General features: G+C 39.9%; 1 protein-coding gene across 1 annotated transcript; it reads right to left on the bottom strand.

Annotated features, from left to right (window-relative positions):
* Positions 1–2,058: 2,058 nt before the first annotated feature.
* On the bottom strand, positions 2,059–17,361 carry CTNNBIP1 (catenin, beta interacting protein 1). The gene is made up of 4 exons (XM_010023326.1): positions 17,328–17,361; positions 14,451–14,571; positions 13,889–13,979; positions 2,059–2,752 (listed from the first exon to the last, which is right to left on the bottom strand). The coding sequence occupies exons 2-4, from the start codon at positions 14,544–14,546 to the stop codon at positions 2,694–2,696; spliced, it is 246 nt and encodes an 81-aa protein (XP_010021628.1). The 5' UTR covers positions 14,547–14,571; positions 17,328–17,361; the 3' UTR covers positions 2,059–2,693.
* Positions 17,362–19,231: the final 1,870 nt, after the last annotated feature.

Raw genomic sequence — 19,231 nt, 5'->3', positions numbered from 1 at the left:
GTACAGCAAACAAACCCACTGTGCTGATGGACTGTGTGCAGGTTTCTCTACCTCCCAACTAATCCGGGCTCCATATTTGTCATAGGGGTTTAGTTTTCACAGCAAGAAGATAAATACTTCGCAATGTAATTCAAGGGGAATATTGGAAAGCCTCTTTTCCACTACTGTCTCCCTGATACACGTATGAATTCTTTATTATGTATCCTCCAGCCCTGATTTCAAGTTAAGAAACCACCAGCGAGGAGGGGAGAGCACAAGCACAGGTACCAACACAAGCACAGATACTCTCAAAGACTACATCTCCTCCAGCTTCTGAGTCCCATATCATGCTATTATACAACACCCTTCCTCAATATATCCTTCTCAACATACTGCTCAAAACTCCAAGTTTGGAGTCTATGTCTTCCACAAAGGCAAAACAAGTATTTTCCATTTGGCAGTTTAACAGTATAATAAATCAGTAAGAAACAAGAGAAGCTATTAAAAACTGTATTATTCCCCCCAACAGTTACATTTTTTAGTGAAAAGATTAAACCACATAAACACTTCACTTTTCTCCTTGAAAAGATTTAACAGCCCAGAAATGCCATAGATACACATGGAGGATGCATGTTAGCTTGACAACGACAGGCCACCACAATCCAGCCCATACATTCAGCCAGCAGCCAGAAACACACATATCCCCCTAAATTAACCCTTTAAGGGCTGCCCTCCTTTGCACCAAAGTTAAAATTAAAGTGCCTTTCAGGCAACCAGGTCAAAATCTAAAGAATCTTTTGGGCTCATTCCTGGTTTAATGAAGAAATTTCTTATCTGGCCCCAACAAAGAGGGGTAAAAGATTGACTTTCACACTGAACTTTACAAAGCTGCAACTGAATCACAAGGATCTTTTCCATAAGCAATGTACAGTTGTTCTCATCACAGAGTATTTATTTGCCCAAGATCATTTCCCTCCTTGTGCTCACAAGCCCATTCTTCCTTCTGCATATATTCCATGGTTTCTCTCAAGTTTTCTCCCCAGTTTGAGACCGTAACAGCATCCTGTTGTCATTAATTTCTTCCCATGAAAATAGTCACATTGTCGCAGTCAGATTCTGGAATTGGCACTTCCAATAATTAACAACCATACAAAAGGAACAAGGAGTTCTGCTTTAATAGGTTTTGAAACATCTTAAAAGTCAGTGCAACTCACAGGAACATACAGAAGTATTGTAAAAACGACCTGCACACAGGAGAGCAAATGAAGTGCTAGGCTTTAGGCAGCAGTGCTGGAGATTTCATGTGCAGGCTCCTGAACAGTCAGTGCACTTTGGGAATTTCACTGCAGGGTTTTCAGTTTGTAGATGTGCACGTGTGTCTGTTTTAAGGCCCTGCAAGAGTGTCTGCCACCTGCACACTCAGTACTGGACAGCTTAATGCAGTGCTACTGCCTCTTGGAATGGTGCCTAAAGAAAATGGTATTACCTTCAGATCCAGATAATTTCCGTATCACTGAACACTTGTAAGGAGCCAAACCACATACAGTTTTTCAAGTGACTAGAAACTTAGTTTATTAAAGCCCAGTGCAAGTTGGATTTAAGTTAACGATCATTAATTTTCCTTTATGCGAGAGCTACTCTTGTGCAGCAATTAAAGGGTTAAAGTGGAACCATATGTAGTATTTTTAAACAAGTTCACATATTCTCTATACAAATTTGGCAAATTCATGTCACAGCCATAGATCTCATTCTTGCAATTCCTGCAAAATATCTACAGCTCCTCTGTCAGAAGCAAAGAGAGAAGCCACCTGAAGCCAGGTCTACCAGGAGTTCATGGCACAGCCCGCACAGCAGCACGCAATGGCTGGTGATCTCCATGTTCCAGCTTCAACAGGTAGACTTATTGAACTAAATATGCTTTCGACACATGCTCCCAAAAGAGCTCGAGGCCACAGAGCAGACGAGTATGGAAAAACTGATTGCATCGGAAACACTGCAGCCAACAGGAAATCAAAACCATGATTTCAAAGCCCCTCAAAGTAAAACCAAAACAAACCCCCAAAAGCAAGCATTTATATGTGTGTAGATGTAATAAATATTGCAAAGCACATTTGTCTTTTTTCCCCCCCGTCAGTAAGTATAAAGAAATAACCAATGCACCAAAACATCAGCTTTCGGCAATGAAAATGCTGAAGTCAGCAAAATACCTGCAAGCCAACCGAAGAGAAAACATTTGCATTGTCAACCAACCACAAGTTGCTTCCAGTTCTACGCAGCCAAATCAAACCCTCTTCAAATTCACAAGTTTGACCTAAATAAGCACCTCAGCATGAAAAGCTTCTTTAGAAGTAGGATGTCAAGAGACTTCCTTTAAAATATAAAATAAAACGTGAGATAAAAGGTTTTCATTGGTCAAGTTTGAAAAACCATCTTCCTTTAGGTAACCACAGCCTGTCCCTCTGAGCCAATCAAAAATACACCTTTAGGTTTGTCCTTAATTAACGCAGCCCAGCTGAGTAGCAGAAACTTACAGGAATAGATGGCTGTGAGATGCATTCTGAGGGTTGGGCAAAGGGAAACAGAATTACAAAGGAGAAGGAATACCAAGGAACAATTAGGGTGGGCAAAGGAACTTATTAATGCTCAGCCATCCTCCTCTATCTTCAGGAATCTCACTGCCCTCTCCAGTTCTGTGTTGTTCAGGTATCCTGTGGTTACTGTCTTCTGTCTTCTGTCTCTGATCTGGAAAACGCCATCACAACATCCTCAGCACCTGTAATAACAATGGATACAGGAAAACGTGTGCCATAATTACTTCCTTTGAAGCACAGCAGATAGATGCAATACCCAAATTGTCATTCTACACATTCATAAAAACAATAGGAAAGGAAAAAGAGCACAGAGAGAAAGTTGTGTTTTCTTATTTTTCTAGGACTGGAACCCAATGTGGTCTAAACATTTCAACAGCAGATTTAAAATGTTCCTTTGCAAGCCTACAGAAATCAGTTTGTTTTTAAAGAAAACTAAGAATTCCTTGCTGTCACATTATTTCTAAGCAGCAAGACTTAAAAAACCCCAAACAAATACGGGATTGTCACCATGGGCATGCAGAGATAATTACTTTCTGCTCCTGTAGACTCTGGCATAGCCCAGGAGACTTACTGACCTTCAGTAAAACTTACACTGCCCTATGCACCACAATGCCCTTTTTAAGTGATATTTAGATATACTTTATGTCTTTATATCTAGATATTCATTACTCTCTGCTTTTAAGTACAGAAACTGTTTAACAGGCCAGCTGGAAGGTGTTTGCTTCCTCTCCCCCCAACACCCTTTATAAACCAACATGTCTTGAAAATGTTCCATTCTCTAACGAAGTGCGGCCTCTTCTTTCAAACCGATGGCTTCCATCTGCCCGTGGAACAGATACAGCTTTGGTAAGTAATGCTTTTATCCTTAGCCTGAAGAAATCTTTTCCAGAAGAATGCTGTGTGTGGACTCTCTCAGTTATTGGATTTTTTTTTTCCAATTGAGGCTCTCAACTCTCAGCCATCAAAACCCATATACCTAAAGCACAGAAAGATGTTCATTACCTTCCTATAACCTTCCCCAAACTTGTGTCATCTTTTGAGTGGGCATTTTATAGTACAAAGACCTGAGTGGCTTCAGAAATGTGTCTGATGAAGGCTTGTAAAGCACACTCCATGCTAAGCTCTCATTCTTCAAAGATATCTTGAGATCTTCATTAAAAAAATCCATTCCCTGCACTTCCTAACTATAGAGCATGGCTTAACAGAAGAACAAGAGAAATGTCTTCAGGACAATATGGAAATAAAAAAGTATCATACACTAGTGTCAAAGCAATCAATATCTCCAGTCTAGACAAGAGCTGGAAAACAACCTTGAAGGTCTGAGGGCAATAATCTTAATTTCTTGTAAAAATGTTACCCCAAGAAAGTCAGATAAAAGTAAATGCCTTCTTTCATCTGCAGATCCTCCAACAGCATTTATCTGTCTGATTGGAAAACATGATGAATCCTCCAGTCACTGTCTATATAACTGCTAAAAATCATCTCCATTCAAATGTTTAAATGCAACAGATGACTCACAATGAACATTTTGACCTTCATTCACTATTTTGGTCTGCCTGGGATAATTCTGCTTAACAAGTTTTTCTTCAAAGCTTCTATTAAAGGACGTTTAATAGAAACTTTAATAGAAAAAAAGACAACAAAGTGGGAAATGACAATAGCAACACTGACTGCCTGTCCTATGCAGGTAACTGATCGGTTCTATAGGATTCTCTTCCTGGGGTTTGGAAAGTTCAAATTTAGATGGAGCATCAGCATGTAAAAATTCTCCATCTTGTACTCAAAGCATATCAAGAAGCAGACTGCAGCTTTGTGCCCCAAGCAATTTCTGCCTATACACCTGCATACAAGATAAAAAAAGAGGGATAATAAAAATACCTCATCTGTTATAATTATATGAATTCCATTTCTCAATTATCTAATATCTATATTGCAATATAGAAGGAAAAGTGGCCAAAGAATGGGGGAGAAGGTTGTAAATTCCCCTTACTAATACTCTTAAAAGCTTAAATCAATGCTTATGAAATGCAACTTCATTTATTCTCATACACTGCATAGTTTATTTTTATACACACTCAAAGGAGGAAATATTAAGGACCAAGCAGGAGTTTGTTTTTCATGAGCAGGACCCCTGTCTTCTAGAACTACATCAAAACCGGCTCTGAAGCACCCTCCTGCCAACACTCAGAAGCCCTGCAGTCATCTCCCTTTTCATCTCCTCCACAAACTGTTTCTTCCCTGATCAAAACATAAATGATATATAGCACTAGGATCCAGCTCTGAATTAACAAGTTGCCATGTTGATTTTGTTGTTTTTAAATGCATAAGAACTACGAGCCCCTAAAAAAAGAAGGATTTGATTTGCAAGGATTCTGTGCTAAAAAGAGGAGGGAGAAATGACACTTGGAAGCGTTAAAGCAAGTGCACATATAGCACAACCTATGTCACTGCGTTCTACGTGCATCCCCCTTTAAAGAGAGGAGGCTTTGCTATGCAATTCCAGCTGGAGTAGCCTGGCAACCACAAAATCAGAGATGACGTCGCAGTAGCACAAGGGATGAGCTGGATTACTTAACAGATGTTGACTGTTTTCCCAGGATCTCCCCCTTCTCCAGGCTAAACATGAAACAATTCTTACAAGCATCCTTACAAGTTTCACATCAAAAAGGAAATTTCATTCCAGATCATCATGCAAACACACAACAGTGTTTCTGCCTCCTGTGCCCAGCACCCCGCTGCTTAAAACACAGGATGAGCAGAAATAGCTTTAGGCACAAAGGATGTCGGGAATTCTGCAGTTGGTTTTGGCTTTCACAATCACAACAGCTATCGACAAAGAGCAGGTTCACACTCAGACAGCTCCTGTTCTAATTTATAGGCCCACCTGGCACTGCTTCAGTACCAGTGTCACTGTCAGTATGAACTTGCTATTTGCCTGGGATTGGAATAGGAAGAGGGGAGGGAGTACAAGAAATATAAATAGAGCTTGTTGATATGACTGGAAAACAGAAAAAGTTAGTTTAAAACAGTGTTTTGGAGGAAAAAGCAAGAGCACAATAAAGAATACACTGTAAATGTGTGGAAAATGCTTGAATACACGTAGTATTACTGAAATATTATTACATGCATCCTAAAGGAAGAAACAGAACAGTGGATGGAAAATGGGTCTAAAATTCTGTTATGACTTCCAACTTAACTGCTGCGACATGTAGTGACAGGACAAAGGGAACAGCCTTAAGATAACAGAGGGAAGATCTAGGTTAGATATAAGGCAAAGTTCTTCCCTGTGAGGGTGCTGAGGCGCTGGCACAGGGTGCCCAGAGAAGCTGTGGCTGCCCCATCCCTGGCAGTGTTCAAGGCCAGGTTGGACACAGGGGCTTGGAGCAACCTCCTCTAGTGGAAGGTGTCCCTGCCTGTGGCAGGGGGCTGGAACTGGGTGAGCTTTAAGGTCCCTTTCAACCCAAACCAGTCTGGGATTCTACAATTCAGGTTTCAGGCCTTCACAGCCAAAGCCAATTGCACAATCTGTGTGCAGCAACCTTGTTTTGCCAGCAATGTAATGACAATAACCACAGTTTTAAAGTTACTTGAATTCATGAACAAAGTGTGTATGGTTTTTTTATCTTATCAGTGAAAAGCATGCTCGCCCTCTGATGTTCTTTAGCTCTTTATAATACATCATTTCCCATATGGTACTTTTTAATTAAGATGGACAATCAGTACAAGAACCAAGATGGGTAAACAATTGGTTAAGGAAAGACGATGAATTGTATTTGAAGGGATAATAATTGTTGGGCTGAAAAGAAGATTACAACTGTGCTTGCTCAACAATTGGCCTTTGCACCAATTTTACTTAATACTTTCATAAATGATACTGGAAATGTAGTCATACTTATGAAATGTGATGGCAATGCAAAGTTAGAAAGTTCTGCCAAAACACCAGGGAGCAGCAAAACAATGAACAGGAATGAACAGGAGAGCAGTAGAGACCAGAGGTGGCAAAAGGGCTCTAGTTTTTCCTTTTAGAAAGGAAGAAAGAAAGAAGATAAATATTAGCAATGATATATTTCTATGTCTTAAGGTAGAGTTTTAAACAACATTAGCAAAGAATGGATTTTATACATAGTTCTGAACAGGTTTCTTTCCTGCTCCCTCAGTTCCTTTTGTTATTTGGTGGAAGCACTGATGTTTTCATTTGCAGGAATTACATGCAACCCAGCATTTGCAAAAGCCTCAGGCAGTTGCCTTTAAAAAGACAATTTGATCTATCAAATAAAAGATAATAATACATTCCAGGTAGACAAGTGCGTGGGTAACCTGAAGGCACAACACCCAACAGAACAACATCTTGCAGTAAAGTCTCAAGCCTGTGCTGATTTCTTTCACTCCCACATTAAAGATCCAATTTTACCCTTAGTGAAGTGATACCTTATTACAAAGTGGAGTCATCCTTTGTCCAAACAACAGCAGCCACATCGAAAGTTCTTGCAGGCTACCAAATCTGGTGCTAGCACAAACAGGACCTTCTACTTGACATCAAAACCAATGGTTCCAAGACAGTATCAGCCCAGTCACTTTCAACACACGTATCATGTGGGTACTGCACCTCCTGGTGCTTGTGTTCACTAACAAAAGAGACACTTCATTATTCAGCACTTCTCCATTCTTCATGAGCATCATGGCTCTTGACTGGGATGTAAAAGCTAATTGTATTTCCCAGATCCAGAACCAGTTTGTTCAAAGGGAAGATACTTTCACTCCATAAGCTGAGTAGTTAGTTATAATATAACAACCTCCCACCAGTTTTAGCTGAGCATTTCAATGACCTGAATGGAAAACTCCTCTGCTGAACTGAGGAAAGGTAAGAGCACAGTAGGCAAATGAAAGAGATCCACTCATCAGTGCTCTCAACCTTCCAGAAGCCACTTATGGAGCATGATTATTTCTGAAGATGTCCTACAGCAAAAAACCAAGGGTGATATTTGTCCAGAAAGAGGTTATTCACATCCACATTTCTCGGCACAAAAGCAGGTTTTGTTCAAGTCCAGTCCTACAACCCAAACTATCCAGAACTAAATGAAACCAATCTAACAAGTCTGTTCGTTAAACAATTCTACAGCTGCCTATGCTCTTGTTCAAACACAAACACTTCCAGAGAATAGCACAGGGGTTTCTATGTGGTCAAAGGAAAACAGGGATTAAAGTACTAGTGAATAGAGCTTCTGCTGTAGTCCCACTTGGCTCCTACAGCGGATGTTTTCTTTCTAATCAAGTAAAAATAAAACTGCAAAAAGCAGAGCACAGGTTATAAAGTTAATCTGCATGTTGCCAAAAGCCAGCAACTAAGACAATAGGATGGTGAACCAAGTTTACTTTTAGCACATCCTTCATTAAGCTTTGCACTTCCAGTAATTAATGTATAGAACAATGAAAAAGGCACACTTATACCTGACCTTCTACATTCTATACATATGAGTTCTCTCTCCACAGCTGTCCCCTTTCTGGGCATGTACTTCAACACTGATACAGAGACTTACATATACTCAATAAAATAGCCCCTATCTTCTTTCCTGAGCAAAGCATTAATTGCCACAAACTTCCAGACATGCAAATACTTCTTCCACTTCTTCTGCCTTCCACTTTACCACCCTCATCCTTCCTAGAAACTCACAAGAACTAACTGGTGGGCCTATGTCCTACCTTAAAAAGCAGTAACTACAGTCTTACCCTGCTAACTTCCAAACAATCCTGCTGCAATTGTGTTCTAGTGGCAGTTGTTTGGATTGCTGCCTATAATAGCTCTTCTACAGCACTTCCACTTCAGCCTTAGCAAGCCAAGATGTTCTGAAGGTCAAATGACTTTACAGCACAGCAGTACAGACTGTAGGCAGCCACTGAGCTCACCACATGCAACTGCTCATCAGTTCACCTGAGAATCAGAGAATTTCACCTAGAGGGCTGAAGCTAATGCTTTCCACAGCAAGCACTCAGCTACAGTGACATCAAGCCAGGATGGTACAAGCTGGATTAAAACCACACTACCTTAGCACAAAGGAAGATGCTGACACATCCAACAACTGCTATTTCCAAGTGCTCTTTAAATGCTGAATACATACATACACCTGATTTGTTTGTAGTTACCTGCAAAATTAAACCCCAAAAGCCCTTCTAGATCAGAAGGTTAAACCTGTCATGAATTTCAGAAGGCTGCCTCAGGATCTTTGCATACACACATTTCTTCAATCACCTCCCAGGAACTATCCTCTAAACATTAACTTCTCTCTGCAGTTCCCAGTGTCAGTATCCTAGTCTGGCATTCTAAAAATACAACAAGCCCTGCTGAGGGGAGGAGCACATTAAAACAAGCACTGTGTTCAAAAGAATAAAGCCTCACTGAGAAGAGCTCCCTCTCTATTTCTCCACCACTATCTGACTCTTCATAAGCATGGTCCCCTCCTAACTCCATGAGCAGCCCGGGTTCATTTCTCATGTCCTACCAGCCAGAAAACGTGCCTAACCCAGCCGAGGCATGTGTCTGCATCACAGCTTTGCCCTCCCCAAGGGACGAGCTTGCCTCAAGAACCAGCACGACACCCCTGTTGCTATAGGAACAACAGAGCAGTAATCACCAAGGTCTTAGTATAATTCACATATCATCCTTACTAGCTGCACAGCTTCCATTTGCAGATTTGCCTGAGCAGTGACTTCAGAAAGCCAACTGCTAGCCTACCATTAAAATGTAAGTAACTGGGACACAGGAAACAGGGTGTTTTGTGCAGGAGATGCTTCTGTGTATATAACTTCCTGAGAGGCATTTTGCTTGTATTAAAAATAAGCGAGAAAGCCTTAATTTCATCCTTTCAAGCTCAAGAAACCTAATGAGCCCGAGCTGCGTTAGTTCTTGCTGCAATGCAGGGCAGACAAGTAATATGTTGATATCTCAAAACAGCTCATGATTACATCCACTCGCCAGCATTATACACTGGTGGGACAGAGATGCCTTTGGGTTCTTCAGTTATTCTTGGAGCCATAAAAGCAAAATAACAAGCAACCCACAGATGTTAGCTAAAAAGCTCCTTGAGTAAACAAAAATGCCCTGTATTTTGCACTTTCATATAGGTGTTACCAACATTACAGCAATGATGGAAAAATAAAATGGATCTAAAAAAAGTGAGTATGACATTAATGTTCATTCTCTTAATTCTAAATGTAAGTATTAAACACCTTAGCTTAGAGTTTTATAGCTGTTTTTCATGCTTTCCTGGGATACTGACATCCCATCCTCTCTGCTACCAGCCCACCTTTCAATGGATAATAAAGTATTCTTAATGCATCAGATAAGCCTTATAACTGTCAGGGATGTAACACGACTGCCTGGATCAGCTGAGGAAGAGAATGGGTAAGAGACCAAACTATTAATAAAACCAGCTAAGATAACAAACTATGAACAGAATCCAGATATTGGAACTACCTAAACATTCCTTGCTCTTCCCGTCTTGGATCCTTCACAGATCTGTTGCTCTAATATATGCTGCAGTTTATGAATGTCAAGACTTTAGAACACATACTAGAAAGATATGCACTGATTTCAATTTGATACTTGCTACAGCACATTAGAGAGCCCTGGACATGCCATTACTACCTGATCTACACAAAGATACTCACTAATGCAATCAGAATAAGTTTGAGTTTCCTTATACAGTGCAGATGCTTCAAGGGTGAAAGTCTTCCAAATGTATGTTTCAAATGTAAAAGGAAATCTATCAACAACCTTAAAAACACAGTAATTTTGTATGGCTGAACTGTTGAATTCCTTTTGAAAGCAAGATGGGATATAAAAAGAGAAAGTTGAAATTTCTCCTCTTCCTGTAAAGATATGCACAAACTAAAGGGGAGCCTTGGACTTCAGGCTTGCTTGGAAATTACAGAGCTATTCCAACACACTTCTGGCTCAAAACTGACTTCTACAGCTGAACCCTAAGCCAGTAAGTGGATTATCAGGGAGAAACTTTAAATGTCAGAGATATTGTTATGAATATTGGCTCACTGAAGGTTTATGGCACAAGCACTTGAATTCAGCAGGGACAAGTGTGAACTTCTTCAATGCACTGTCACGCTGCTGCACATACTATCTTGGACACATAGGTTGCAGTGACTCCCTGTGGTCAAATAGAGTCAATAAAGAAGCTGACAGATCTTTATCAGAAGCTCTAGCAGGGAGCACCATACAGTGCTAAACTGTGCAGTCCTACCTCAGGTCAGTACTATGAGGCCACCAGCCAGCTGCTCTAAGGCAGTATTTCATGGACACACAACAAAACAAAAGCATGAACACGGTAACAGAGGCTGTGATACACTTAGAAAATTCCAGACCATCCGTTCTCTGTACTTTTCTCAAAATACAACAGCAAAACAAAGAAGCAAAACGACCTTTCTGTAATTCTGGAGCCAGACTTCAGCATTTTTAAGTGACACACAAAAATCTGCAGGTCTCTAACAAAGCTTTTGGAGTGCTAAGGCCAAGGAATGTCATTCCCTTTTTTGGAATGAAATGGGGGTATGAAATCAGCTTTCTGTCTTCTGCATGCCTGCTGGTGGAAAACGACTCTAGAGAACAATCTGTCCTACTACTGAAAGAAAAGATTGTGAAATCCACTAACATACTAATACCTCTTTGTAAGTTATCCCTTCAATAACGCACCTTTTGGTTGTGTAAGGCAAGTTGCACAAAGGAGAATAAAAAAAATCCTCCAGAGGAGATTAAATGAAAACAACATAAAAGTAGGGAAGAAAATTCCTTTAAGCAATCTTGAAGGACACAAACCATTTCAGTACTTCAGTGTGTGGACTTGGGCTTGGGTTTTTCAGCGCAAGATAATGCCATCTAGTGGCAATGGAATCTCCCTTTCGATGGAAAACTGGACACCTGCGCGGTTTGTATTCTCCAATACTTTCCTAATCCGACCCTACCTGAAGGTACAGACAGCAATAACCACTGCTACAAGAGCCAACACACTTGAGAGCAGAATTATCACATCTGACTGTTAGAAACCAGGAGTGATTTCTAAGGAAATCAAAGTCCTGAGCAATACATTACAGTTGCTTATGTCTATACAGCACACAAAGCTTCACCTTTCACCAAAAGAAAAGGTACCTGGCTAGGTTTCCTCATTTCCATTTGTTCTTCATGCTATTCACTAATTTCATTTGGAGAGATGGCATACCTGAATATGAGAACAACCAACATCCTTTCCCCTTTCTCTAAGTATTTATCTACTTTCTTTCCTTGGTCTTTATTCCCCTACCAAGAAAAATCTTAATGGTCAAACCACCAGATTAAGGTAGATTATGGAATCAAATCCAGGCAATACAGGACTATCAGATGAGATCACAGCAAGCACCAGCAGGGAGGACTTCACTGCCCTGGGGACAAAGGTTTAAGAATCTTCAAGGACTTCAAGAAAACAATGACAGACAAATCAGCATCTGTTCAAACATGGGACAAAGACAACTTTCTGAACAATATATGAAGCTCTTACATTTCCCGTATTGCACGGTGAGTGAGTGTACAAACAGACCAAGTAACTGCTGGTCTCCCTTTTGATTACATTTGAAAGTTATGTCAAAATTCATTTTTTTGACTCTCCAAAGCCCACGGCAAAGTGAGAAAACCTGATTTTACAGATAATAAAAGCAGACAGTTTAGACAAGAAAGATCAAGCTGTGCAGGAGCACAGCTGTGCAAAGCATCTGTGTTCCCTCGCTGGACTCCTGCTTTTATTATCTCTTCTTTGCCAAACTGCAGGTAATTCAACATGTATTTTCATTGTGAGAAATGGAACTATGTTAGGGATAACGCTAAAAAATGCCAATTGCAAATCAGTCAGTCTTAACTGAACATGTCTGTATGTTCTTGATGACAAAAAGGCAAATTTGTGCTTTAGACTGGCAGAAAAGTATAAGAATTCTGAGCCAAAATATACAAGTATCTCTATCTCCATCAATCCCCCAGCTATGCGAGGAATGAACACCCAGGCTTAAAACTGAAGAGCAAGTTTGTGCAAGTAATGGTTTGGGGTTTTTTATGTCTTAGATGTATATTAAATTTCTACTCAACTCAGTTCTGGCATACGAATTTTACAATTTCTCTTAAATTCTACATAATGTATGTGATCTGGCACAAGGCCTGTGAAGGGGAGAAAAAGAAATCAGATGGAAGCACTCAGGTTCAGAAGAGATCAGTAGATTCAGAGAGCAGCACCACACAATTGTTTACCAAAACCTCTGCAAAGAATTCACAAAAGCAGCGGGTACTTTATCCTCTTAATAGGCATCTAAACAAACCAAAGCAGATTTGTAAACCTATGGCTACTACCCCTGCCCTGGAATTAATTACCTCGTGCAAATTGAAGAAATGTGATGGGAAACCAATTCTTCCTATTGCTAGACTTTCCCTCTTTCTCTGCTGGAATAGTAACACTGCACTTCCACATTCATGGAAATGTGAAGTTAAAAAGATGTTGTTAGATGATTCCATTTTCTTTTGTGAGAAAAGTGTTATCAAGCAACTAGAGTCATAGTAACTAAATTATCACATGCATAAAACTGCTTTTGCACCTTAGAAATCTGTATCTACTTTACATTTTGTTTTGTTCTAAAACTCCCAGTTTGAAGCCTACAAAGAAAGTGTTTGGCACCCCCAGTCTTGTTCCTTTTTAAGCACAGACGTCCAGTTTAAGAATAAATACAAAATTCGGATGAAAGTCATCTTATACAGAGGATCCACACTGAATATAGCAAGATACATGTAGAACTACAGGACCTATGTATACCTGAATTTAACTTCCACTATAGCAAAAAGTCAATCAGGTTAAAAATTGTTTCTATTTAATTATTACATAGAGTAGGAAGATATATATATACACACACACACACACATATATACATGTATATGTGTATATATGCAGCTATACGTGAATATATATATAGCTATATATATACACACACACATGCATTAAGCCCATGGGACTATGGCCATCAATGTTTTGAGTTATAGAGAACAAGATGTTAAACAATGCTCTTCATCCTAATGAATCTTAGGTATAGCTAAGAGTGACTTTACCTGTGAGAATAAAAACACCTGTTGAACAGGACACTATAGCTCTCTTCCGAAGACTATAGCAGGCAATATCCCAGATCACAGGATGGGTTTAAGTATGTGGCATATCATTGTGGGAATACAGGAACATAAATTTGGTATTTCCTGAAGCTGTTCTCACAGATTAAGCAAACACAAGGCAAACAAATGCAGTACTCACCCTGATCAATTGAGTGTTGAGGAAGCTGGCTAAGTTGGCTATTCACTACACCCGCGTACGTGCGCAAGAACTCCTCTTCACTAGCGGTGAGCTGGAAAGGTACAGTCAGTCAGCAAAAAGGAGAACAAAGAAAGACTGAAGATATCTCCCACTTCCCAACAAGAAATGTCACAGTTGCCTCTATTCTACTCTTCAACAGCTTAGCCAACTGTGATTTGTGCAAACTGTATTTTCAGCAAGGACACATCATGCGTTCATGGAGAGATTCACAGTTGCCTTACAACAGCTGCTTTATTTTGCTGGTTTTCCAATAATGAAGAACTCTGCTGTACACAGAGAATGATCAGAAGCTCAGATTTAGTTTCAGGCATCACAAGCCTCATAATATTTAAGCTAAAAGAAATTGTGTTTAGCTGCAGATAATGGTTAAATCAATGATGGCTTAAACAATTCAACAATAAAACCAGACCATCACCTGCCCTTCTCAGAAAGCACTATGAAAGTTACTACAAAATTATCTGGAAAGCTACAAAGTATGAAGGGCCATGAAGGTGCATCTTACATTTGATCCCATCTTCCTCAGCATGAGCAGGACTCGCACTTTCTGCTGAATATACATCTCCTCCGGACTCTTTCCGGGGACGCCCTCACGGTTCATTCCCCTCCTGCCAGCTCCTGATTTCCTGAAGAGAAAAGAACAGAAAAAGACAAACTACAGCAGACAATAGGGCATAACAGGAATAATAGGCAAAGCTTAATTGCCAAAGCAGCTGTTTTTCACCATTGGGCAGAGCATTTAATAGCCTGGGGGATTAAGGAATCATGTGCTTCATCAGAGGAACCCTTAAAAACGTTAACAGCTCAATTGGGCCCTACCTATCCAACTCAAAGATTCAAAGAGGCTGATGTTCACATCCCTGCTAGCTCATGGTCTGTTCTTACATCCACTCTGCACAAGTAGAAGATAATTTTAACAACTAGATGAAAGAAGCACCCTGAGAGAAGTTTGTGCTTTCGGGGTTTTCCCATAAATAAGCACAACCAGCATGAGAACAGGATGCAGAATGCCCAGTCATCAAGACTGCAATGGCTAAACAAATGCTGATAGAATAAAGTAAGTCTTTCTCCTCTCTCTTTTTTATATCGTATAAAAAAGGTCACTGCACTTTTGTAGATGTTAATAAAATGTATTAAGTGGTTTTGGAGAGAACGAAGAGCTAAGAGGAGCAGAGATGGAATAGAGTTTATCATCCTTTCTTGTATCATTATAAAGCTGAAGTTTTGTTTTTCTATTTTAATAGAAAGTAATTACATTACAGTATGAACAGACTATGCTATCTAAATTTTACAGCACAGAGCATGATTATACTTTGTTGTCTGAGTATCTGGTAATTATTTAAGTTCCACAATAGGGTGTTTACCAAGACAAAGAAAATAAAAAAGTTCAGGCATTCTCTTCAGCTACTATTGAAAATTAGTTTGGAGCATGTTTATTAAGTTAACAATAGTAAAAACCTTAACTTCAAATTCAGAAAATAATGGTGCTTCAAATGATCCAGTAGTACAGCAGTGTAACAAACTGAATTAACCTCTTAGAAGTAATGTGTGAAGAAATGTAACCCTGCTAAGGAATCTGTGGATGGAAGTGTAAGCCAGCTACCCTTCCACCATGCACAGCTCCTCTAGAGCAGTGGCTGCAGACTAAAGGTCTCCCATTAGTTTTCATTCACACAACTGGGTCTGGTCCTATATTAAGCTATAAATCTGCTTTCCTGAACCTTAGGTAAATAATAAGGGCATACACTACACGAGGCACACTTAATGAAGACTATGACAGCAGGCTCAAACACACTATTTCCCATGTAATGTTTTCCTGTAGTCATTACCAACCTCTCCCCTCACTTTATTTTCATTATCACTTTTAAGGGAAAGTCATCTGGGTGTGGAAACAGTTTAAAATTACACATAGGCCCTCCTGAGTGAGTCACAAGTAATGCAAACTTCAGTGGCAGCTGCTGGGATAGGCTTTACCACCCACATTACTTAGCACGAAGATAACAGAAGCAAAAAGTGGAGAAAGATGTATCACCAGTCCTGCTCAAGTAAGTTTCCAGTGGGAAGATTTGAATTATGCTGATTTGCTACAGATGGCTCTGCTTGGAAACTTGCAGCCTGTAAATGTGCAAGGTGGTCATATTCTTTCTTGCTACGATCAGCGAACTGCTTTCTGAAGGGGGAATAAAATGATCCCATATTTCTGTGCAGTGTCAACTCAAATAAGCTGACTGGATTATGTTACTAAGCATATACTCCACAGAGCAATTTACTGAGTGCTATTGACAAGTGATGTCAACAGTAAGAACAAAACAAGGCAGCAGGCAAGAGATTTAAGTTATGTCTATCCAGAGAGTGATAAAGCAATAGACGTTTATCAAGATACCAAGTCTGAAAGGTTTGACAGGTTCTCAGTATTATCCTAATACATCCTTTTTTAATTTTATTTATTTTTTTTATATAGTTCCTTGAAGAGGGAAGGAGCTGCACTAGTAGCCAAAGAAATCAATTTAGACAAGAAAAAGCACAAAGCGAACACCTGAAATCTGATAACTCACCTATTGTTCAAAAATGGAACAAATTATATGGGATACCTATCAATAGGTGGCACCAAACACAAGCACCAAGAAAATGCCACGGCTGCCCCATGCCAGCATCCCTGTACACGTCAGATATTAAGAGATTTGTAGTCTATACATGACATTATTCATTATTTTCCACCACAGTAGTCTTTGTGTTGTTTATTAATCCTATTAATAATCCTATCTAAGCCTGGTTCTTCCAAAGCAGCTGAGATGGATTTATCATTATTTAACAGAAAGGCTAAAAATACTAAAGCCTGCTCATTCAGCAAATGCTTCACAAAGTGAGTAAGCAACCACCTTCGGAGAGGAAAAGTCCTCAGCATGGCTTAAAAGCTATCAAAATATATGTGTAAAGAGGTCAGATTAAGATCACAGAGCAACAGCACTTTGCTCTTCATACACTGCACAATTATTTTCCTACTTGATGACATTAAAGTAGAAAGACAAAACTCTTAAGACAGTATTGAGACACCAGCATGAAAAACTTTAACATATCTCTGCTCCTTTTACATAAAACATGGTTTAGGATGACAACACCACCCATCACTAACTTCTCAAAGCCACTTACAAAGCTACTCTATGCCCAGGTGACAGCACAATCCAGCTTTACAAATGAAGGACTGAAAAACCTTATCAAAGTCCTCATCAGCTTTGCCTTCTCCAGAAAGCAACACGTATATGCTACACATGATGAAACATGAGCAGTATTTCCCTAACCCTACAATTCCTTCTGGCACATAGATGAAGTTGTTGTTCCCCCATCCCCAACCAATAAAACATCCATTTCCCTGCCAACATACCTGCTTCTAAAAACCACAGAAGATCAGATAAGCCCCGTGTTCAGTCCTGATTAATGATCCCAGCTGGAAAAAACGAGGAAACTGCCCTGTGAAAACAAATGAGCAAAGCGTTACAGAAATACACAAAGCTGCAACCCAGAAAGACCCATTCAACTCAATCTGCTTTGAGCCGCAGTCTCCTTTAGAGCATGGTCTAGCCACAATTCATTACACTGTAGGCTTGTCTGGACTTTGTAGACCCTTTTTACTTTTAAAGAATAAGTTTTTTAAAGGTTAAGCCATTCTTCATCTGCAAGATTTACACCCTGACCATACCAATGACATTCCCAATCACTTGAGAATTGAATGCATTCAAGCTTCGCATTCTTTACGAAGCTCTCAGCATAAAACCCCACTCCCTGGAAAAAGCAATAAATGTGACATGCAATTTCTTCTAGTACAAAAAAAAAAAAAAAAATATTAAAAGATAGGTGTAGCTCACCAAAGATTTGAGGCAAACAAGGGAGAAATGTAAAGCATGCTGAGTTTGACCAAAATTACTGGTTTCAACTATGCGTATGTTATCTGAATACAGCAATTACCAAGCCTGGCACTTGAAAGCTGGGTTGGAAAATCCTTTGTGTAGAATCTTTCAGACCAACCTCACTGTTCAGTCCCCAACAGCTAAAAGTTACAGACTTTCATTTGTTTTAGACTCGTATTTCTGAACATACTTCACAACTGACACTGGGTATCAGGGCATGGTAAGAATCTCTCTCTCTTCCTATCTATTGCATTAAATGAAGTAACAGTTCAAACCCCCTGGAACGGGCAATGAAATACCAAGTGTCTGCTACTCAGGACAGCATCACAGCTAGGATCATGTCATTAATATTCTAAGTTGCTGTACTTAATTGTTTCTGATTAGGGAAGATACATATATATACACATCTGCACCATTTGTTAACAAAATCCAGCTTAAATTTACTAAACATACTCTCAAGTAGGTTTTCTGTGGTCAACAGGAGAAGGCAGATCTAGACTAATGCAATTTCTTTCATGGCTGTTTAACACCCCATGCAGATGTCATTACTAGCAGGGAAACAAGACAGGAGTAGCTGGAGCTACTCAACTGTTCTGTACACAGGTTCATCAGAGAAAAGCTGAATCCAAAATACCTGCCAGCTTCACCCACAGGTTCTCTACGGTGTCTCTTACTAACAAGTGTTGGAAGCAGCTGAGCTTTATCAATGGCTTAAAAGAATCATTTCACCTCTCCAGGTGAGAAAAATTGCCTGCTCTGAAAGGATTATTTAAGCCCTACCCCACTAATTAGTTCCCACTGTTCTTGCCCTCTAAATATGCAATGTAGTCTCCAGAAAGATCATCTACAGCACTGACATCAGGACCATTTGCAGTAACTAATCGCTGTTCTCATTTCTATGGACTTCAAAGACACCCCCAACAACCACCACTGTACAAATACCATACAACTGCATGAACTCCTTCCTAAAGGAAAGGATCTGGGCATGGGAAGTAACCACTTCTGAGATGCATTTCTGTCCTACTGACAGTAACAGCAGTTGAATTTCCCCATGTGCACCCTAAATTGCAAATAACAGTAATCTATATGCAGTTATTATGCTTAACACCAAATACAAATGAAAACAGGAAGATCAAACGTTTTCCTAACGCTGTAAATTCAGAGGAATCCAGCTGAGAACTGAAACAGCCGCTAAAAGCCATTTTCCAGCCAGAAGGCTTCTATCAGGGACAATTCCACTTCCAAGCAAAGCGTAGTCCCTGTACAAGGCAGCAGCAACACTCGGGACATGCTTTGTCCCATCCATGTGGTTGCCCCCAGCTCAGCCCACCTCACCACTGCCACAGCAAATACATGGGTGGAACATCAAGCTGGCACACAA

This window comes from Nestor notabilis, unplaced genomic scaffold, assembly GCF_000696875.1.
Source record: "Nestor notabilis isolate BGI_N333 unplaced genomic scaffold, ASM69687v1 scaffold24011, whole genome shotgun sequence".
Taxonomy (NCBI): Eukaryota; Metazoa; Chordata; class Aves; order Psittaciformes; family Psittacidae; genus Nestor; species Nestor notabilis.
The sequence above is the reverse complement of the archived record's forward strand: the minus strand, read 5'-3'. Positions and strand labels throughout refer to the sequence as shown.